General features: G+C 35.0%; 1 protein-coding gene across 5 annotated transcripts in view; it reads right to left on the bottom strand.

Annotated features, from left to right (window-relative positions):
• The window catches only part of LRBA (LPS responsive beige-like anchor protein), a 409424-nt gene that overhangs the window by 330659 nt on the left and 62028 nt on the right, over positions 1–16737 (bottom strand). For 4 of the 5 annotated variants that reach the window (XM_071807989.1, XM_071807991.1, XM_071807990.1 and 1 more), the window contains exons 20-26: positions 16020–16143; positions 15581–15773; positions 3510–4526; positions 2704–2781; positions 2229–2404; positions 775–928; positions 186–366 (exon numbers count right to left, since the gene is read on the bottom strand). In XM_071807989.1, coding sequence (XP_071664090.1) covers positions 186–366; positions 775–928; positions 2229–2404; positions 2704–2781; positions 3510–4526; positions 15581–15773; positions 16020–16143 — 1923 coding nt within the window. The remainder of the gene's footprint in view (positions 1–185; positions 367–774; positions 929–2228; positions 2405–2703; positions 2782–3509; positions 4527–15580; positions 15774–16019; positions 16144–16737) is intronic. The other variant, XM_065836223.2, reaches the window with a different exon arrangement.

Raw genomic sequence — 16737 nt, 5'->3', positions numbered from 1 at the left:
GAGGAACATCCCAATGCATAAGCATTGTAGAATAAAGTAATAGTAAAATAGTAAAAGATCCCAGTACTACTTTGACTACATTTAATCTTGATTTAACAAAAAAGAAACAAACCTTCAAGATAATAATTGCTAACTATTTAGTAACAGCAAGCTCCTATGCTCATTAAGTGATTTTATTTGCTTACCCAGACGAAGACATTGTCGCAGAATTCCTCCAGATGACATATTTTTCTCAGATTCAATATCAGTGAAACCAAGAGAGCTTGCAAAAATTAGAACATCCACAAGGTTGATTAATCTCTGGAGAAATGTTAAAGATGCTTCTACTGAAAGTCCTTGAGTTGGCTCAATATTCTCCAATTCATGCTACACAGAGAAAAATTGAAAGCAACATTTACTTCTTTACAACGGTGATATTCTTACAACTTAAATGAAGAAAAATGTTATGTTGGAAGTCCATTTACAGTCGCATTCAAAAGCAGTAATTAGTCATGTTCTAGAAACAATCATTAGTATTAGGATTTAATCCTATTCCAGACCCCTGTGGGACAATGAAGCTAAGCAACTTCTTTTTATGTTGTCAGGCAGAGAGGGCAGGCATCCAGCTCATCTTAGAGGAAGCATGTAGGTAGCAAAGGGAGGAAAGAGGTCTGTGGAAATATCCCTCACGTACTCCTGTTTCCCAAAAGGACAGATATAATAGTGAATACACTGCATAAAGAAAGACATCTTCCAACAAGAGAGAAATTTACAAATTTAAGTGGCATTTCTTACAGTAGCGGATGTGGCAGCAGAAAGCAATGGCAATATACCACCACAAGCCATGATCATGTTGTCCATCACTTGAGAGATAAGGTGAATTGTGTTGTGCACAAATATGACGTTGTCACTGCTATTCACAAAGTCCATCACAGTTTTTGTAGAATGGCTGTCCAAAAAAAAAAAGTAAAACAAGTAAAGCGGGTTTAAAAAAAAAAAAACAAACAAACCACATGCAGAATACAGCTTTCTTTCATGGTATTTTAGCATTTTTACGCTTTCATAAAACTAAAACCAAGACAGCAATGGGGCAGCAAATATCCTATGACCATAACATTCAACTGATGTACCTAAACCTAAAAATATCTCTCCTTTTTGTTCTTAAACCTGTCCAGATGGTAGCTTCTGAAAAAATATCAAGATGTGTGGTTACTTATAATTTGGATGAATGCATACTATAGGCTAGTCTATGATTCTTTGCTATAGCGAAAGTCACTCTACCCCCCCATATAATAAGGTTTCCTGAAAGTGTGAAATAGATTTGAATGAAATCTTTGGAAAAATAAAGCAAGTACTAAGGGCTTCTCAAATGAATTAAAAATCAACACAACACAAAGAAATAAATCCTGTTAAACATGGAAATCGATTTTCAAAACATAACCTAAACTAAAAATATATTTTAGCTATATCTGATGATGTCCTGGATAAGTTAATTTAGTCACATTCTAAAAATTATTGTCAGACAAAAATTCATAACAGTTTAAATTGTGTTTCAATCAATTAAATAGTTATATTTATTCATCCTGCCATTCTTTCCTACTGGGTCAGTATAGTTATATGTTTCAATTTAAATTTGACATTCACTACTAAAAGCTAGTAACAGACACCAATATTTAATAAGTTATTAAATCATAACATTTAAATGCAGAACTACTATTGTTTTCAGAGCTTTTTTTTACTAAAATCATCTCCATTACATTCCAGATTCCTGTTACAAGTTAATTTTTAAATGCAGAGAACATCTCTGTGTTCACAGAACCTTATCAAAGCAGTTACATCATGTGTGTAAATGCAGCAGTAATAAACAGTATTTAAGATAGACTTTTTTCTTTATTCTGTATTTAGTTGCTGATAAAAGATACAGACCCTTACATACAAAAATAACATGAAAATCATGGTCCAATAAAACTAAAGTAAGACTGTAATTGACTTAAATGTGGGCAGAATTTCAGTCAAAATATATGTGCAGACCCTCAACCAATATGCATTTATGTTTGTAAAGAGTCTTTAAAAAAAATCTGAGAATATTCAGCTCTAGGCCACAAAATAATTAAGGTTACTAAATAACTAGTAAAATACCAGATGCGCAAAATTCAAAGAGTGGCTCTCATGCAGTTTCAGCAAAATCTGAAGTTATTTATAAGTGAAATGACAGTCTAGCTCATTCCATATAAAGAATATCAGTTTACCTTCTCCACATCTGTATATCTGTTTCTATGGAAAAGAGTAAGTCTGTGAGCAGGCGCTGATGCATCAGTGACCACTTAAACTCAGGAATACGAAACACAGTTGACCTAGAGTCTCTTCTCTGCCCATTTGATGTAGCAGCTAGCTCTTGTCCTGAAGAATCTTGCTGTCCTGAGGTCTGAATATGCAGTTTGCAGACAAAAAAAAAAAAAACACCACAACCAATCAACCAAACAAACAAAAACAAAAACAACAACAAAAACCTGGTTATTAGTTTCCATGGCATACACTAAAATGCATTTAACAGACTTGAGATTTTAGATATTCAACAGTTTTATACTGTACACACAGTAACAAATAAAACTAAAACTATTACACAAATGCTATTTACTGGATACACCAAACCTATAAACTAGTCTACAGCTGCACTACCACACCTGCCAGTCTAGGTACACACAAGCAGCAACTCAACCTTACCACAGTTGCTGTAGACAGTGGTTTTGCTCCTTTAAGGAAGAATGGTGCAGAATGAAGAGCATCCATTAGCAGGTATCTCTGCAGAAGGGAAGTACTCAGATACGTGACTATTTAACCATGAAAAGCTGAGTTAGAAAGTAAAGCCTAGAGGGATGAAGCACTGCAGCATGCAACAGAAAGCCAGTTTTAAATACACTTGCACAAAGGCAGGCTGCCGTGATGAAATGCCAACCCTGCCAAATGTTATGGTCTCAAACACATATAGATATATATAGATTTTTTTTGTGTGTGTACCTGCAGAGTAGTTAGTGTAAAAAATATTTTCACAAGTTGCATTAAGATATGAAAGAAACTTAGTGCTATTTTTTTCTGCACAAGGAATGTTCACTTTTCAATTATAAAAGTTGAGGTAAGAAACCAGACTGAAAGAGTAAAAGGGAGGCTGACTAAAGAAGCAGAAGAAATTCTAGATAAAATCCCCTCAGAATATATAAATGTTTCTTTCTGCTCTTCAAACTTGAGAACAGAAGTACCAGCAAAGATGAAGTGTCCATCTAGCCAAAAACCCAGTCTCCATCAGCAGTGGATGTACGAGAAATATAATCTTAGAGACTTCTCATTATACAAATTATTATAGTAAGAATTATGGCAATTTTAATCAAGGGTTGAAAGTATTCTTTTGACAATTCAGAAAAATCCAGACACATTAAAATCCCCAAAATGTGTACAGGCACATTTTTTCAAAAATCTCATATAGGAACTTTTATTTTTTTAAGCTAGACACAGGAAGGACAGGTAGAATTTACCTGAGGTATGGATTTAGGGGGCGGAGGTGCTTCTAGACATGTGTTAGCTTTCAGTTCCAGTCTTTCTGTATCTGATGTGACACTAGAAACATCAAGCCTGGCAATTCTTTTCTCAGAGGCTCCAGCAGGCTCTGGCATATGTGCATTTGCATCTTCTTCAGCTGTTTTGATTTTGCTAAAAACAATCTTTTCTTCCTCCATCTTCTTTTCCCCTTCTGAAACTGGTTGAGTCGCTACTTCTTCAACTGCAGAACTCACTGTTTCTGGTAAAGAAGTCGGTTCTCCGTTTCTCCCATCCACACCTTCAGTATCTTCAGATTTTAAAAGCACACATTCGGGTTGTTTCTCCATTTTTTTTTCCTGCTTTGTCACTTCGCGTTCATTAGAGCTACATTCCTTGTTCATATCTGCAAAATCTTCCAATGGTAAAGGCAGACTACCTTCTTCTTTCAAATCGACAAAGCCATCTTCATCTTCCACCTCTACTGTTGATTTTTCCAGTCTTTCTGGATTTTCAGGAGTTTCTTCATGCAAAGTAGTCTGCATTGGTAAAGAAGCAGCAGTGACAGCTACTGTTTCTTCCACAAACTCAAGAGCTTTGCTCACAGAATCGTCAATTGCTTCAGCTATTCCAGTACTAATTTCTGAAACACTGGGGTTTATTGCGTCTGGTTCTGGAGTAATATCCACACTTTCCTGTGTAGTCTCCCTGTCTTCCCCATCTAACTCCTCCCTGTCATTAGACACTGAATGAGTTTGTAGGTCACCACCTGATGAGGTATTTGTCTCTCTCTTTTCAGTACTGCACTTCATATCATCATCAATAACGCAGGAAGGAGCAGTAGGATCTTCTTTTAACTCCAAACATTGCTGCTTTCCCTTGGTTTCAGCTTCTTTGCTAACTCCAGAGATTGTTCTAATCGGAGTTGAAGAACATATTCCGCTCCCTTCACCTCCTTTCGCTTGATATTCCTTGTACATTTGAGAAAGACTCTCTTTGTGCATTTCAAAAGTTACCTAAAAGAACAGAGTTAAAAGTACATTAGAAATTCTATATTAATTATAGTTTTTGCTGAAAAAAACCCACACATCATTGTTCAAATCACAAAGTTATACTACAAATATATTGGATACTGTCTTCATGATAAAAAATGTCACATTTGAGAACACTTCCACTGAGAGCAAGTTTCTTGTGTGTACCTGCTGTTCTAAGACAGAAGAAAGAAAAAAAATAGTAACACCAGAGTAAAAAAAATCCTAGAATGATCAAAAGGCCAGGAAAATAGATGTCTCCTAGAAGTAACCAGAATTTTAAAGACTCCTTCCAGTAAAAGAAGGTAAAATGTTTAAATTATTTAGAGTCAACACTTGCATTATTTCCTGGGCTAATTACAGTCATGTGTAATTAAGAGTTATCTGTGCTACTTACATTCACATAATTGTATAGGATGCAGATAAAAATGTGACAGCATAACAACCAAAGAATTACTAAATATGAGATAGCTGACAACTGCAATTTTTTTCTAAGACGGGACACTGTGACAAGTGGCAGGGGCTCTTACTGTATCTGAGCTTTCACACCATACACCTTGTGTACGCTCAACAATCCACAAATCAAATAAACTTCCAAGAAGTTTACATAAAAAAATATACAAATCCACAAAGTCAAAGCAGAGTAAAACATGTAATGAAGCCAAAATCCTGGTAATCTTCAAATTATACCTAAAATTCACCCGAGAACTTCTCTGGTGAATGATTTTCACCCAGGGTAAAAAGCACAGGAAAACAGCTACACAATCTGACTGCAGTGAGAAGATGTTCCTATGAATGAGCTGAAAAAAATTATTATTGTTTTCAGGTATATAAAAACGAAGTCCGGATAGAAAGATTATTTATATTCATACTGATAAAACTATTTTGCCCAAATAAATAGCTGTGTGTTAAAAGAGAATCTCACTAGACTAACTGAAGTTTTTATTACTGTCATTCAGTTTAGTTTATCCATACCTTCTATTTAGAATTTAGATTTATCTTCTATAACAGGAGTGTTTATTTATCTGTAAGCATAGTTCTCAAAATTTTCCCAACATGTAAGCTGCAGCTGAGGGTTTTATTTTTTAAACTGCTTTCTTTATCATAAAGATTTTCCATAGACAAAGCAGAGCAGTGCATTTTACTAAATATATTGGTGCACATTTTCTTCTCTTACATACTAAACTCATTCATTTGGATGTTATGTAAAAATTCCATGTACATAGTATTCAAAGGGACAACAAGTCAGTAGGAATATTTTCTCTTAATACAATACAAGTTAGTGAAAATTAATTTAACTTGACAGGTTAAAGAGGTACTAGAAATCATAGTTGACAAATCGGAGAAGAGCAAAGAAAGAACAAATGTAAAAAGGAATATTCTTGGCAAGTCGTGTTGCCAACATTAGTTTTTTAAGATATTATTTTCACCATTAATCAAATATATATTAAAGTACTGTAGGAGCAGTGTAGTATCCTAACACATGATCTGAAGCATGGTATTCATTCAAGTTGTTTTAATTGAAACTTAAGTCTCTAGCAATAAAACTCAAGTCTCTAGCAATAAAACCGGGTTATCTTCTTCCTGTTTAAAAAAAAAAAGTCCTCTCGTATTAGTTTTACATCAGTTATGTACAACCAAAACAGGGTGAATTACTCCAAATGATGGAAAGTTCATCCACCTGTCACAATGGATCTGTAAAATACTTGATTATAGGGTATTACTAAATCATGTGTGTGTGAGGTGTAATTTTAGAAATACTTTCTTCTGAATCCCCTCTTAACTGTACCACAGTATGTCAAAAGCAACCAAAATATATCATGCTTATTAAAATATATCAGGCTTATTAAAGCCCTCCCTTGCACTTTCGTTTTCAAAAACACGATTGGACCAAAACTAGTAGCTTTGTCTCATCATTTTAAAGACGAAATCTTGACACCTTGAGCTTATCTCCAGTCAGCTTTCCTTCTGTTCTCTCTCCCTGTTGCTTCCTCCATTTCTAAAACTGCTAAAAAGTTTTTTTCCGACAAGCACTAAACAGACATTGAATAAAAATACTGTTGGTTGATTTCAGCAAAATTTATCATATATACTTCCCAGAAAGCACTCTGACCCACAATATGTATATGTATTACCTACAAAATGCAAGTACAGCGGTAACAAATCTGGCATAACATAGCTACCTTTATCCATTTCTGTCTTCAGTATTACAAGTTATTGCAACATTCCTACTTACTTTTTTAGAACTGTTAAGCTACATCCAAGTATGAGACCTGAATTCTACTCTGGTTATGCACTGCTTCCAAAATGGTTGAACAAGTCTCAGGTCTAGCCTCAAAACATTATTTCACTAGTTCCCTTGAACAAAGGGCAAAGCAAGACAAAGATGAGAGTAGCATTTTTTTTCTTCCTGAGGTTCATTTTTGTTGGTGTTTTTGTTTGTTTGTTTGTTGTGGGTGTTGTGTGTTTCTTGTGTGTGTGTGTGTTTTTCTGGGAAAGGGTAAATGAGGAAGACACATATGTCAAATTCTATTACTGCTGCTGCCATCTCTCCCCAGTAAAAATGGGGATAGGCACAATGACACAAAGATGATCACAAGAGAATGGCTGGAAGGACCTGCTACAAAGCATTATTTTCTTCGGTGCTGAAATTTGAGTGCAATGGTGAGTAGTATCTGACTCACAGAACATGTTCAATAACAGTAATAATTCAATCTTAATGGATTAAATACTAAAGATGTTTTGCAGGGCTGGCAGTTACTAAATCCACCTTGCAAAAAGAACACATTCACAGTCTTGCAAAGTTACATCAAGCAACACTTGATACTTAGACTGGCCCTTCGGAAACACAACAAACTTTAAGAGCAATGTAAAGTTCCAAGTTCCAGCAGTCCTATCTACATAAGTGCTTTTATAAATTACCAACCTGGTTAAAGTAAATTGCAAGCATCAAAGAATATAACTAACTTTAAATGCATTCTGTAGGTGCATTATCAGTTCTGTTATAGCTGCTTTCCCCATTGCAGTTCAAGGAATCACTGAGGTTAAGGCCAGAAAGTAACATCAAATCATCTAGCCCAGCCCTTGACTTAAACCCACTTTCCTACACATTGAGCACAATAACATAGATTGGATTATAGCATCCAGGAACTTGTCCAGCCCTGGTTTTAAAAATTAAGAGCTGAAATCTCCCACAGATCATTTGTTCCAAATCTACTCTACCATCCAGAAAAACAAAACAAAACTTTAAAAAGGTACCCTTATTATGAAACCCTAGCTTCAATATCTAGTCACTAACTATGTCTGCATTTCTGACTTATTAAAAATACCTCAATATGGAAGAAATATCATGTTTTCAAGGTCTTTTTTTTTTTCCTATGATATACTATAAAAATAGTGTTTATGCAAGTGCAAAAGATGGACAAGTAACAGGATCATCTAAAAAGAATAATCTTTCATTCTGAAGGACTAGAAACCTTCCTGTAATCCCCTCCTGCAACCTTATCAGCTCTTCAAAAAATCTGTAATAATGTGAACATTCATATTTTCAAGCATCATTCTAATATAAGTCTCATTAAATTCATATGCAGGAGTAATAGCAATCTACTTCATGGCTTCTCACTTTCCATGCCATGAACACAAGCAGAATCTGATAAAAATCTACGTTGATTTAATAACAATACAAGAAACTGGAAAGAGGCATGCCCTGGTAAAGAAAATTAGATAGTACAGAACTACAGGAAAGTATCAAGAGCATCACATCCCACACCCCCCAAAAAAAAGCCACTTAAAAAGGCAGGCAATTCTATTTCTGCCATAAACATAAGAAAGAATTCATGTTACTTAATAATTAAAATGCATTAAATACTGTTCTTTAAATAATATTTAAATTAAAATAGCAACACACAAGTTTAGGCAGTCTACCTAAAACACAGTATTTTTCAAACTTGCATTTCAAGCTTCTGGTTTTCTTACTTAAATTAAAAAAAAAAAAAAAAAACAGATTTAAGAAACAATGCTTTGTAATATCCAGCTTTTCAACAACTCTGCCTAAACAGTTCTTCTCACTATATTAATTTGTAATTGGTTTGACAAGAAACCAAGAAATAGCGGTACTATTATTGCGAGGGCACTGGACAATTCTTCCCCCACACTTCCATTCCATGACATGGCATTTATGAAGCACACAAGTTCGCTAAGCCAAACAATACACTCTACAAAGAAAACACCTAAGGTTAACAAAAAACAGTATAAAAGACAACACAAAATTAAGTAGAAATTATGATTATTAAATACAAGGAGACAGAGATAAAGGTATATAAAGGTATTAAGGTATATATATATATATTAAGGTATATAAAGGTATTAAACATTAGTATCTACAAGCATGAAACAATTTACATGACAACTGTCACCTTGGAGAACCTTAAATGTACTTAAATCAAGTCATTTTTTATTTTACTTAAGGCATTTGCAACTGTAATGCTGATAATAGAAAATTAATTACTAGAAATTGTTCTAAATTAGAGAGCTAAAAGGCCAATCATTAATCTTCACCATCATTTGATGGTTAATCCATAGCTGTTTGAAATGCTTGGAATGCATCTGTACGCACTACTAGTTAAAGACACTTGTGAGCTAATACCTGCAACATTTGCTTCTGCCATTAATTTTACCTTAATTTGACATCCAACATTTACTAATTGCCTAGGAGAAAAATCAGCATATAGCCATGAAAAAGGTTAAGATGATTGACATTTTCATTAGAGAACATCGGGAAAATATTTTGACTATATGTTAAGATTTCATCCTTTTTTTCATCATCAAGTGGGCAATTTTGTAGAGCACTGCTGTGCTGTTTCCTTACAGAGTCTGCTCAGTGCAAACCAGCTCCTGTGCTGCTGATGCCATCAATAAACTCTTCATAATTCCAGAAAGCATTACAACTTTGAAAATCTTCACAAGGACTTTATTGATCTGCTTTTCCACTTCTCATGCAGCAACACTAACTGTTCAAAAGTGAAAACTGATCTCCAAACAAAAACAGGTCTGTTTAGACAGGAAGCACCAATATCTGAAGATACCAAACCTAATTTTCAGTTCTGTGAAGTGAAAGATAGAAAGGCACTGTGTAAGCTATACACTGACTTACAGTCTGCAACCCACGGACCTGAAGAATCTCTGGGTTATTTCAGAGTGGTTTACAGAAGAAAGCTAGGAAAAATAAATTCACATATATCATGCATGACACTACATATGAGATGTTTCTAGGAGTCTGTGCTTCCACCAAAAACGCATTCACCGACAAACAAGTCAGGAGAAGGAAATGAAAACCACTATACCAAGAGATTTTCATATTCCTGCACTTTCATTTAAGTAGCAATATTTTTGCTGGTTTTCTCCTTAGCTTGAGAGAAAATATACATGCAAATAATTTCTAGGGAAAGAAAGCAAGTACTAGTCAATACAATTCATAAAAGTCTTTAGTTTTCTGAGAGAGAATTTCAAGTATGTTGGTAACATTCTATTTTGAAGTCACGTCAAGGTATAGCTTACTGTTACATCACCATACAATAATAAATTGAAACGGCATACCAAACATATCTGCTCATTTTCATTAATGCTTCTATTGCTTTTGATTTGTTTAAATTGCAAGACTTGAGTACATTATCGTCTCAAGGTATACATTTCCACGCTGTCTCAGTCCCTATCACCATTCCTTCAGCTCAGTAGACCGTCAAATTCCCCATGGAGTACTACTGTGCCTTATGCACATTCAATATTTAGTTATTAACGAAAATACGTTGCAGATAAATTCAGCGTTTACCACTCTTCATTGTGGTAAATACATGACTATATGTCTTGTGCACAACTCTCTTTGGCCACCGTTTTTCAGTGTCTCCATGTGCTGTTCACAGCCCTGTAGGAGAGACCCCACATCCATCATTCCAACCTACGGCCCAGAGGCACAATTCAGTCTCTGCAGCCACGAGCCAAACACAGTATGGATGAGGTTTGCCCCAAACTCTGCAGCAACAGGAAAGGAGGCCACTAACAATTCTTCAGGTTGCAAACACAGGTCACATATTCCAATGATTTCTATACTGCATTATAGGAAATGAGACTTCATCCTCTCTTCGGGTCACTTTTGCTTAGGAAGACTGTCTGCCTCTTTATGCAAGAGTTCTTTCCCCTAAAAATGTTTCCCCATCTCTTTTTTTAGGGCTTCTGTATTGCTTCATCTATCCAGCTTGTACTGTTCTTTCTTGCTTCATAAATTCTCAGTTTACCTTGCTCATTCTATTCCTATACCCCATTTCACACTTTTCTATGTGACTTGGTCAGATTTAGCATCCTACAGCTTTATCTATGACATTCCACTCAAACTGAGGGAATAATGAAACAGGAGAGTTCCATATTAACCATATATGTTGCATGCATAAGAGCCCATAAGTGGTTCAGATCCCTCCTCCCAACTATTCTGGCTGCTGAATAATGAAATTACTTTCTTCTCCTCAGAAGCATTGACTAGGAAAAGCCTGCCCATCTACTACAAAAGAACCTGTAACAAGGAAACACCTGGAAAAGGTGGCAGATTGAGCCATAACCATACATATTGGAGGGTACACAACTTCAAAGGAAGATGCACATTCTAGTGTCCAAGTTCCTTCTGCTCTCCCTAAGTCAGGTGAAGCCCCCAAGAATCATTTATATCTAGAATAACCAATATTTTTGTATAAATAACTACTTATACCATAAGAACGAATCCCATATTTAACCATTTCAAGTGTGCTTTGCTTCATTGATACACTGGGTATCTCCCAATTGAAACCCAAAAACCTGCAGTAGTACAGTGACCCTCCTGGGCAGACGCCTCTGCTTCCTCTCAGTGCAATGCAGACACTTTGCAGAGGACCAAAGAATATCTGAAGCCTTCAAAATGACTTAGAGATACAAATGTGTCTACATACCACAGTGGGAGATCCTACCTTCTTCAAGACAGGGGGAAAAAAAAACAAACTGGAGACAAAACCATCCTCAATAACTCATAAATGGCCAATGGGATTTGGACTGAAGAGATCCTGATGGCCTGTTGTTTTTGAAATTACTGAGCCATGTTCACTTCTCCGCAAATTAGTTTTTAAATTACCATCATATACTAACTGCTCCACCACCTATCTTTGCTGCTTTTGCCAGTTTTTCCTCATGTAACATACTGAGGGAAAAAAATCAGGCAAAGACATGCAAACTCTGTGAACACTTTTTTTTCTTCTGCATTAAATGGGCACCAGAGAACACACAAATTTACTTCACATGCACGGATGTTTATTACAATTATACTTCCTTAATACCAAAAAGTAACAATTATTTGGAAATGCATTGTATGTTAATGCCACAGTACCAACATTAAGATTATACTTCTTTGCATTCAGACAGGTGAATAAAATTTTTCCACTTACACAGCAATTTACACTTATGCAGCAATAAAACTGTGGTTTGTACATATTAACATTTCTGAGTCTTCATAAAAATTTTTATAGCTGTAAAAAAAAAAAAAAAAAACACACACACAAAAAAAAAAACCACACCACCAAAACACCATTACCCAAATATATTTACCTGAATTACATGCTACCATGAAGCAACTTCTGAGTAGTAAAATATATTTAAATGCCTGAAATAAGCAAATGTTAGATCTTCCCAGTCATTTAAAATACTGAGATAACTTAGGAGTGTATTACACTGCGTAGATCTTTTAAAACTTGGGGAAACAGAAAGGTGAAAAAGGCAGGTTTTGCACCATTCTTAACTTGTTTCCTATTATTAACCACAAAATTATTGGCCCTTTTTACAAAGTAACATGACTAGACAGATAAAGTCCGAGGCCTAGAGACCATGGTTACAGTGTTTCAAAGCCAGAAGTTCTCAGATGCTTTCATAAATTCAGCACTGGCCAATTAGAAGAAACTGAATTGTGATTTAATTTTTTCATTAACATTCTTTATTCAATTAGAAGCCACAGATTTTAAATACACTTGTATACATTGTGTTAATATTTTGAAAACATAAAAAAATAATATGGAAATGAGCAAAATACAAGAGTAACACTATGAAATTTGGTTTTAAAAAGGTTACACGCACCTTCTGAATTCTGAGTACAAGGAAACCAATGTAGGGCAATTATGCTGCAAAAGCCGCTGCTGCTTATAAAACGTTGTGCAGCTGTTGGAGGAGAGGGTTACAGTGACAAACAGCTTCCCTGCTACAAAGGTGGCAGGAAATCTATCAAACTGGACAATAAAATTGCAATTGAGTTTCTTTGGCTTTTTATAGCAGCTGCATGTATCTTGATGTGTAGCTCTGCAAAACCTATCCAATTCTGTAACACTAGTCCTTTATACACTAGTTCTTTATCATAGAATGGTGCTGTAAATTAGAGGCAAGAATGGTGCAAAGGGCTGTAAAAAGGAAAAATAAGCACTAACCCAATACAATTAGAGATGAAATAATAAAAACACAAATTGGTTATTCTCTTAGCTATGTTAAGGAAATACTTTTGTTTCCATAATTCCCACATTACTTTGAATGCATGCTAGAAATCAAAATCATCAGAGATGCACTTAGCATCAAACCATTTGCCCACTGAATTAAGTTCGCACCATGTCATGTGTGGATCTACATGAATCTCAATATTAGTATAACAGGATACAAGAACATTCAAAATAAGTAAAATTAGAGGGATTAAGAATCCATTTTCATTAGATGTTAATATCAGTTTCAAAGGACACTTTCAAGTGATTAGTAAGGGTTTACCACAAAGAGGTTTTTTTGCTATTTACCCTAATTTATGCATATGTAATTAAAATATAGTTATGAAACATCACCTCGCTTTATACTGCTAGTTGTATAAATTGCATGTATTATTAATAATTGTTCAAACGGTAAATGCATAATAAAGGTGAAAGAATCTGATTTTAAAATCCTTGAGTACTGCATCTTCATTCATTGCTCTATTACTAAGTCAGTTTCTGGATGCTTTTGTTTAAGCATTTTCATTCAGGCTTCTGGAACTGGATATTAGCACCAACGTCCAAACAAGCTGAACTGCTTTACAATTCCTTCAAAATTACAATCCACTACAAGCTTAGCCTGCACTCACACACTTCTAACCTCACCATCGTTCAGTTTCCCCCGAAGCAGGCTGGAAGAACAAACTGTCCTCGTATGTTGACTGGAAAGCCAACATGGTCAGACTTGGGGAAACTAACACAGGAAGTTACTTCTAGAACCAAGGACACCTCATTATACTAGTGGGCCAGGAACCAAAAATGAGAAACACAAAGGGTGAAGCATATTGTATTCTCATTCATTCCTGCACTGCCTTTCAGGAGAGAAAAAAGAAAAAAAAAATAACAGTATCTGTATTTTTGTTGTTGCTATCGTATTTCTAAAACCTGGGGTATTTTTCTTAGCATTTGGCTGTGGCATCACAATAGTATCTTGTTTTCTCCTCCATGAACTCTAGACAATCGATTAGCCACATTAAGTCACTGAAGACAACCAAAACTCCATTAACCATTTTGACATAGAAGCTGTTTAAATGAGATTTCCTACGTTAACATTACATTAAAACATACAAAAAGAGTCTAAGAATAGAATTAAAGCTTATAAGATAACATACATGATAATTTTTAAATTCAATACACCAAAGCTCCGTATAACAGAGGTGCATAAGTGGGCTTCCTTCATCTCTACATTTTACCCCAGGACAGTTCCCCAACAATCACAGAAATGCTTTGAATTATGCCAGTTTCTATAAAAACACGTTAGGGATCTTGACTCTGGCTACAGCTTGCCATTGTACAATCTACTCCACCCATACTCTCTGCATACTGGGCGAAAGAGAGGACTGCAGACACGACAAAAGAAGATTGAGGATATTTCAACAACTAAAATGTGATCTCTGCAAGAGTTCAAATTTGGCCCTGAATTCTTTACACCTAGAATCCATTTAGCTAAGTGACTATTTAATGATATTATTTCACTCACTTTTATCACATAGCTCTCTATATTGGTTTCCCCATAGCCCAATAATTCTCTATTGAGCTAGGTATGCGATAAATACATAGAGCTGCAAAATAACAGTACACTTGCTGTCTGCAGAGACTGACTCAGAAACAAACAAACAAACAAAAAAAAAAAAAAAAAAAAAACAAAATCAAGAACCTCAGAAATGCTAAAAATACCTTAGAAACATAAAATGATCTCCAGAATTCATAGATCTTGCACCATTGAGTTGCACACATTTAGAAATACATAATTTATAAATTAATTCATTCTAAATAAATATTTTTGATAAAACAGAATGGTTACAAGGTCCATGCTAGCCTCACTCTTTTGTTCAGAAAAAGGCAGGGCAGTTATCTTTCATACTGTGCCTTGTTCAAAGATCTACTAGTAACTTTTATGACATAACTCTGGTTGTAACAACAACAATCAGACAGAAGAATAATGAAGGCTAATAACCTTATTCATGCAGCAAGCATTTGTGTTCTCACCCTGTATTCCATGACAGCTTAACAGCTGAAGCATCTGTCTTAACTCCGATTTCTTTGCTTTTTACTGGTTTGTTTTACAGTCTTTTGATGTTACTAAAAGGGATTTCTGTTTATGAATAGATACGGTGCGCCACCTTGTGTTCATGCCATTATTAAAAGCCAAGACCGGCACTAACATTCTTCAGAAATGCTCATGAAATATGATTTTCTCATTTTTGAAATAGGTGCCATTTTCATAGTAAACTAATCCTATCACAACTTCAGCAACAAAACAACAAATATTTAAGTGTTCAAACAACAAAATTAACATGTGATTGTCAAATATTTGAAAGTTATGCTCAGTAACAGGTATAAACACCGGGCTTTTATTTAACTACCAACCTTCACTTCAAGACTATGTTACTGTATTATACAGCACTTTTAGACTCTAAATCTAACTACACAGCATAACAAAATTTCCCAACTATTTCAAACACTCACCTTTGAATGTGTGATCGACAGTGTATCCACCCAAACACGCCAGCCACCCCACTCATATTTGATTGCATGGTAAAGCAAAATTCGAAATATGGTATACACCATCTCAGTTATCTTCTGTTCCTCAGAAGTCTTGGGATTAAAACAGCAAAGAGAAAGCATCCACTCCTGCCAGACAGAGCACTGCAACAAACTCCTGCAATATACACAATGTTTTTTAATCAAATTTCAAAATATATCTTAGAAATATACATCAGCTAAGTCAGGAATTCAACATGTTTCAAACAACTGCTATGTGCAAGCTTCTCTAACTTTACATATTGAAGATTATACTGCAGAATTTGCTGAACAGCAGTGAAGCTGTATCTGCTTAATGAGCCTAATTTACTAGAAGACCTTGTTACGTACTTTGTATACATGTCCACATAGAAAGCTATCTTACCTCCTATTTTCTCTGCTGTTATTAAAAAGTTTAATCATATCTGAAAGAAAGGCTCGCCGAACCTCCAGAGTGTCTGGACAAGGCGGAGAATTACGTAGCAGGATTGCAATAACCTTCAAAATCTCTGTAAAACAGTTCATGAGCAACAAAATATTAGTAACCAAGCACAGCATAAAAAACAGGACATCTTCAAATATTGTTTGTCCAAGGAACGTGACACTACATAAAAAAAAAAACTTTTATACTATGAAAGAGCACATCTCTATTTGAACAGAAGTTTAACTAACATAAATCACTGCTCATAAGACTTCTCAAACCTGCTCACCATCAGGGGGATTTGCAGGCCTGTATAGCTGAAGAAAATGGAATCCAAGCTACATTATTCTCAAATTTCTTTGAATTATCAGGTTTAAGCAACACAAATGTTACTGCAGAACAAATTAGAGTCAGAACCTTTCTCTAAGGAATTTCACACAATACAAGGCCTCAGTTGTAAAACTAGCATAGGAGAAAAATGCATAGATTTTACTGCCCTTAATAATACTAAATTTTCAAACAATGTGAACAATTTCTAATTTTTCTTAACAATTTTGTTATTAAAAAAATATATATATGAGAAAGGGGACAAAACCTTCCTGATATCAAATTTCACCTTTTATGAGCATAATGTTTTCTATATTTTTAGGACACAGTTAAAACTGTGGGTACATTCCACTTT

The sequence above is a fragment of the Patagioenas fasciata genome, chromosome 4 (assembly GCF_037038585.1).
Source record: "Patagioenas fasciata isolate bPatFas1 chromosome 4, bPatFas1.hap1, whole genome shotgun sequence".
NCBI classification, from domain to species: domain Eukaryota; kingdom Metazoa; phylum Chordata; class Aves; order Columbiformes; family Columbidae; genus Patagioenas; species Patagioenas fasciata.
Note: the sequence above shows the minus strand (reverse complement) of the source record. Positions and strands in the feature narration are given on the sequence as shown.